This window comes from Podarcis raffonei, chromosome 7, assembly GCF_027172205.1.
Source record: "Podarcis raffonei isolate rPodRaf1 chromosome 7, rPodRaf1.pri, whole genome shotgun sequence".
Lineage (NCBI taxonomy): Eukaryota > Metazoa > Chordata > Lepidosauria > Squamata > Lacertidae > Podarcis > Podarcis raffonei.
The window spans coordinates 84,042,160-84,048,641 of NC_070608.1; the positions used below are offsets into that span (position 1 = coordinate 84,042,160).

The 6,482-nt window shown below is 42.7% G+C and overlaps 1 protein-coding gene across 5 annotated transcripts in view; it reads left to right on the forward strand.

Annotated features, from left to right (window-relative positions):
* Positions 1–6,180, forward strand: part of ICE1 (interactor of little elongation complex ELL subunit 1) — a 55,985-nt gene extending 49,805 nt beyond the window's left edge. For all 5 annotated transcript variants that reach the window (XM_053397236.1, XM_053397235.1, XM_053397237.1 and 2 more), the window contains 5 exons: positions 392–552; positions 1,206–1,396; positions 2,333–2,439; positions 3,942–4,040; positions 4,755–6,180. In XM_053397236.1, the coding sequence (XP_053253211.1) occupies positions 392–552; positions 1,206–1,396; positions 2,333–2,439; positions 3,942–4,040; positions 4,755–4,951 (755 nt within the window). In that variant the 3' untranslated portion in view covers positions 4,952–6,180. The remainder of the gene's footprint in view (positions 1–391; positions 553–1,205; positions 1,397–2,332; positions 2,440–3,941; positions 4,041–4,754) is intronic.
* The last annotated feature ends 302 nt before the right edge of the window (positions 6,181–6,482 follow it).

A 6,482-nucleotide genomic window follows, 5' to 3' on the forward strand; every position in this document is an offset into this window, starting at 1 on the left:
AGACAGAGAGAGAGAGAGTATTGAGAGAGAGAGAGAGACAGAGAGAGAGAGAGTATTGAGAGAGAGAGAGAGAGAGAGAGTATTGAGAGAGAGAGAGAGAGAGAGAGAGAGTATTGAGAGAGAGAGAGAGTATTGAGAGAGAGAAAGAGAGAGAGAGAGAGAGAGAGAGAGAGAGAGAGAGAGAGAGAGAGAGAGTATTGAGAGAATTGAGCGTAAACTGGAAAAGGGACATGGAAAGGGGGAAAGATTTGGCCCTTCACTGCTTATATAGTATTCCAAGAGGAGGGAATGCAACATTTTGCTTCAAGTCCAACTTGTAATATATATATACACATTGATTATTGTCTAGCCTAAAGGGTTTTCCTTTCTTATTTTAATTTCTCCCTGCCAGATTTTCCCAAGTCGGCCATACTAACTTTGTTTATTGCAAACGTGTGGGATGAGATCTTTTCCTCGGAAGGTGTGATCAGCAAAGCTATCCAGTTGGTTGCCAGGCAGCGTGCAAGAGGGGAAGTGCTGAAATGTCTGAGAACTTACCTGAGTTGGGAAGCGGTATGAGCATTTGACAGGATCCCTTTTTTGCGTTTGGCCAGAAGAGAGTTGGTTGTTGATTATACAAGAGCAGAATCTCACTTTTCACAGAGGCATAAGAAAGGGCCAGTGTGCATATTTATTGTGTTATCTATTAATCAAATGCTGCTTTCTGAAGAGCTGGGCATCACTTTGAAGAAAGTGGGTTTGATTTGGGGGGGGGCAGTTTCACATGCCGCTGAACCAAATATGAGCTAGATAAAACCACTGAAAAAAACACTACTTATAATATTGCCATTTTCACTGGGAGGTGGGTAAAAAAATACTTTTATAAGCATGTTGGGTAGTAGAAAGGGAGAAATATAAAAGACAACATGTTCTCCACTTAGAGCCTGCGGATGAGAGGAGATCAGAACCGTGGAACTCCTTGGCACAAGGAAAATGCAGCGGCAAAGAATTTAGCCATTTCTAAAGGCAAAGATGGATTTGATAGCAGTTGGATGTGATGTCAGTGATAGCCAGCTGATTATACCCAATTCTGCTCCATTTTGGGACTGGTTGTTCGTCTGCACTACCATTTTGGGACCAGTGGTCTCACTAATCTTTAGCCATCTCTGTAAGGTCTTGTGGGTAGAATGTTTGAGAACAAAATCAGCATTCATTCATTTTTCCAGAACGCACCAGCAGATGTTGGCATGATGGTCTCTAGCCTGCTTTTGGCGATACAGTTGTGTCCACAGATGGAATTTCAGCTCAGTGAGCAATTTGGAGAAGACCTGAAAGAGAGCACATGGGAATATGTGTTTGCTGTTGATCTGTTGTGCTCACATCAAAAGTGGCGCTGGACCCACGATCATATCATAAGGTATTACGAGTCTTTGTTGTTTATTGTACTTAATAATTAAAATAAAGGTGTGCAGCCTGGCTTATCCATTCACCATAGGCTGCTTCCTCTAATACGCTTGCGGGGAGCGGCTGTTGCTAAACCAGCCTTGTTGTTCTGCTGTTACTGCAACTTAATATGTTTTCTCAAATCGAAAACATTTGGAGGTTTTTCTTTTTTAAAAAATGATATTTATTAGAGGTTTAATAGTTACAGAAAAAAGAAAAAAGAAACAATAAAAAGTTAAACAAAACAAAACAATACCTTACAATACATCAGAAATAAAAAGAGAAACAAAGAACAATACAGCAAAACAACAAGAAAAACAAAAACATTTAAAAACACATCCAATTTTTCCGTATCTTTACCTTTCATTTACTTGTTTCATCGACCTCCTCACACCTCCCTTTTTTGTATTCTAGTTCAATTAGCTATTTCAGCAAATCCTTTCCATCTTTCTCAATTTTTGTTCTATAATTTATCTTAACACAATCTAACCTTAAATTTTCCACTTTGGCCCATTAACAATCTATTTTTACTTAATTCTTTATAACATTTCTGCTAAAGCCATATAACTTCATTCCAGCATCCTTCTAACATTCATTAATTTTGCAATATTTCTGTAAATATACTTTGAATTTTTTCCAATCTTCTTCCACCGACTCTTCTCCCTGGTCTTGGATTCTGCGAGTCATTTCCGCCAATTCCATGTAGTCCATCAGCTTCATCTGCCATTCTTCCCGGGTGGGTAGATCTTGTGTCTTCCAATGCTTTGCGATATGTATTCTTGCTGCTGAACATTTGGAGGTTTTTCATTCCAAAGCAGTGTTGTGTAGATCTGGCAGGTTGAGCTGGTTTCAAAAGGCAGAAAGGGAGGCAGTCAGCACATATGTACTCATTGTCCGCTTCGTTCCACAGCAAAGAACTCTGGCCTATCATGGATAAGTGGATAAAGAACAGAAAGGGCAATGGCAACGTATCTTCCCCTTCTGATATAATTGTAGCAACAGTGCTCAGACTGATTGGTGAGTATGCACTCCTGTAGCGCTTTCTCTGTGGCTACCAGGCTTGTTGGAATACGCTTTCCATTTGTCTGCTGGGGACATTGATATCCCCACTTAGTCCCCATCTGTGTGCATGAATAAAAGGAGCCAGTAACTTGCGGTGGTGATGGCTTTTACGTTCCGGCTGCAGTCTCTTGAGAACTAATAGGAGAGGGTTGTTGGGATCTCTCCCCACATCCCACCCAAAAAAGACGACTACAGACCACATAGCGGCATATACCGTATTTTTCCGTGTATAATACGCCTCCTATTTTGGGGGACTCAAGATTAAGAAAATGGGGGGAGGATTGCCCAGAGTTGATGAGCTTTTCAGGGGCCAAAATTCACTCACCCGCCAGACCAATGGTGGCTAGCTCACGTGTCGCCAAGACAACCTGTCCTTCTTACCAACAGCCCCAATCAAACACGCAGCCTATCCGCAGCAGCCCTTGCCGCAGTCACCAATCACTGCTGACAAGATCATGCTCGCGGCAGCAACCAATCCCCCGTCCCAGCAATGCACTAACCATGTATAAGACAGAAAAAAAACTCGTCTTATACATGGGAAAGTATGGTACCTTTAACCCATAAACTACAATTAATCCAGAATGCAGCAGCTAGACTGGTGACTGTGAGTGGCCGCTGAGACCACATAACACCAGTCCTGAAAGACCTACATTGGCTCCCAGTACGTTTCTGAGCACAATTCAAAGTGTTGGTGCTGATCTTTAAAGCTAAACGGCCTCAGCCTAGTATACCCAAAGGAGCATCTCCACCCCCATTGCTCAGTCCAGACACTGAGGTCCAGCGCTGAGGGCCTTCTGGCGGTTCCCTCCCTGTGAGAAGTGAGGTTACAGGGAACCAGGCAGAGGGCCTTCTCGGTAGTGGCACCCACCCTGTGGAACGCCCTCCCATCAGATGTCAAGGAAATAAACAACTATCTGACTTCTAGAAGACATCTGAAGGCAGCCCTGTTTAGGGAAGTTTTTAATGTTTGATGTTTTATCGTGTTTTTAATACTCTGTTGGGAGCTGCCCAGAGTGACTGGCTGAATGGCAACATGCTTCTTGGAGTCAGAGGGCAGAAGGACTGATTAATAGACGTGGATTTGGCTGTCTTTGCTCTTCCTTCTTCGTCTCCCTTCTGCTGCCTTCTTAGCTGTGCCCTTCACAACTCTCTCACGCTTGCTGCCGTATCAGAACCAAATAATATGTCCAGGATCTGACTCTTACCCATTCCCTTACATTATGCAAGTTCCTTGTTTATAAAGTGCCAGGAGATCTTCGCTTCCTTCAGCAGGACAAAGACGATCACTTTAAGCTCCTCCATGCAGCAGCTAGATGTCCAATGGTGGGGCAGAAGAGATTTTCTAGCCTAGCTTCATCCTCATTCTTTTTCGTATGGAGTTATATCAGTGCTCCCCAGCCCCCCACACTCTGAAGTAGTTTACATAACAATCACCCCTTTCTGTTGATTCTTCACAGGTCGCCTAGGCCAAATAGGACTAAGAGAAGGATTTTTTTCTGCTGTCGAAAACATCAGTTCCGTTATTGGGGTCTTTCTCCAGCATGCCAAAGAGAAAGGTAACAACCATTCTGCCCTGTACTGTAATGCAGTGAAGCATCTGACAGCTATTGCCCTGTGCTAAGGAGACGCCCAGGAACATTCGTGGGCGTTCTGTTTGCTTATTTAGACCATTTCTATACTGCTTCCTAGGGACGCGGGTGGTGCTGTGGGTTAAACCACAGAGCCTAGGACTTGCCGATCAGAAGGTCAGCGGTTCAAATCCCCGCGACGGGGTGAGCTCCCGTTGCTCAGTCCCAGCTCCTGCCAACCTAGCAGTTCGAAAGCACGTCAAAGTGCAAGTAGATCAATAGGTACTGCTCCGGCGGGAAGGTAAACGGCGTTTCCGTGCGCTGTTCTGGTTCGCCAGAAGCGGCTTAGTCATGCTGGCCACATGACCCAGAAGCTGTACGCTGGCTCCCTTGGCCAATAAAGCGAGATGAGCGCCGCAACCCCAGAGTCAGTCATTACTGGACCTAATGGTCAGGGGTCCATTTACCTTTACCTTTATACTGCTTCCTATATAAAAAAATAATCTCTCTAGAGGCAGTGAAGCCCAGCTTCTGTGTGAGGGGAAATTGAAAAGCGAGTTTGACCTGGGAAACACAAATGCTTAGAGACGGGGATGCCAGAAGAAAGTGCCGTATTCCGCTGAGTTGACTGTGTTCCTTTTGCAACCCTGAATGGCTTTTGGTCAAGGGCATTATTGACGGTTCCCTTTCCCATCTTTGCAGATGTGGCCTGGGGCGTCCAGTTGGCAGCGGCATATGCGCTTTGCGAGTTGGGTCCTAGCAATCCATCTAAAGTCTTGGAGGCTATCCAAGCTTGGGAAGCAGTCAATGCGAAGTGCCTTCCTCCTGCTGTCACGAGCGGCGTAGCAGAAGTCCGCAGTCTACTGAAGTGTGCTGGGAGAACCGAAGGCTGCTCATGAAGTTCCTGGAGGACGGCTTTTTTTTACCATACAGGAAAATGTGGCAGTGCCATCTGAAATAACCTCCTTCAGATGGGAAGAGTCATGAACCTCCCTCCTTGGAGGCTGGCAGAAAACATAAACTCTTGTTGAGATGTCGTGAGGACTCGTTGTTCAATGTAGCCTGAGGTACTTTGCGTGGCAGTAGAAACAATAAGCTATTGAGCATTGCCTTAAATGCCACAAGAGGAAAAGACAATAGATTGTCTTACTAGCTCTTTAAATCGGGGCAGGGAGGGGGGGGAATGTTCATCTATGCAAATAGAAGTGTTCTCTTGCAAACGGTCTTGCAGGAAGTGAATTCCCGAGACTACAAAGTCTCTTTTTAGTTACGCCAAATGTTGTCCAAACAACTTTCACTGGAAACTTGGATGAAACGAACTTTTAAAAAAACATTTGTTTTGCTTCTTTGTTCACTAGTCTCTGCAAAGCTTAAGGCACTTTTAAAGAAGGATTCCTTCTCATGATGTGCATCTGAAAGCAGGTTTTATAGATTTGAGGTATTGTTTCTAAATCAAGTGCCTCTTTTTGACCAGAGACCAGAGATGACAGTGGAGCAAAACAAATAAATTCACATAATGAGAAGTGATAACTCTCTGGCCACTTTCAAAACTGATTTGTCTACTCCCTAAATTTTTCAATTTACCTCAAAAGGAAAAGAGAAGATTTTCGATCAAATCATGTCCTTTATTCATGCTAGTAGGCCTTTCAATTTTAATGAATTTAACTGAAGCATGGTTTGAGTTCTGTACACAATATCTACAGTATATAGAAGAATGAGATGCTTTCTCTGTGAGAATGTGTATATATGGTATATTCATATAATGTGTTTCACATTTCATGTTGTTCCGCTTTGGGAATTTTACTACATATATATAGAAACTGGAGTTTAAAATAATAATTAAAAACCTTGAAATTGTATAAACATCTAATGTAGTTTCACTTGTTTTCAGACTATTTTTTACATGTCTGTATAATTTTTTTCTAATAAATATTATTTGTGCATTTAACAGATGAATATTTGCATAAGTGTCAAAATGTAATTGAAGTGACTATTTAGATTGATTGTTTTGCAGGGATCAGACTTCATTTGCCACTCCCATGCACACTGAAAATATGTATTGTTTTTAAGTTTGCCTCAATGTTGGTTGATTGCAATAAGAATATCAATAATTTATTTTAAAAAAGACTCCTTCTTTGCTTTTCTAACTACTCAGAGCATCTGAAACTCGCCCAGTTGTAAAGCAGCTAAAATGTTTAAAGCAAGCCATCAATCATTAGAAGTTAAAGCCATCAAATCTAACTCCACTGCAATGCAGATTTTAACAGCAGCGTTAAAATATCAGCAATTAGCAAACACTTTTGTAAATAGAAACAGCTTGGCTGGATGCTGAAACAGATGGAGGGAAGTTAAAAGGACTGGGTCCATTTGTAGCAGGACACTCCAGAGCAGGGGTCAGCAACCTTTTTCAGCCGTGGGCCTGTCCACTGT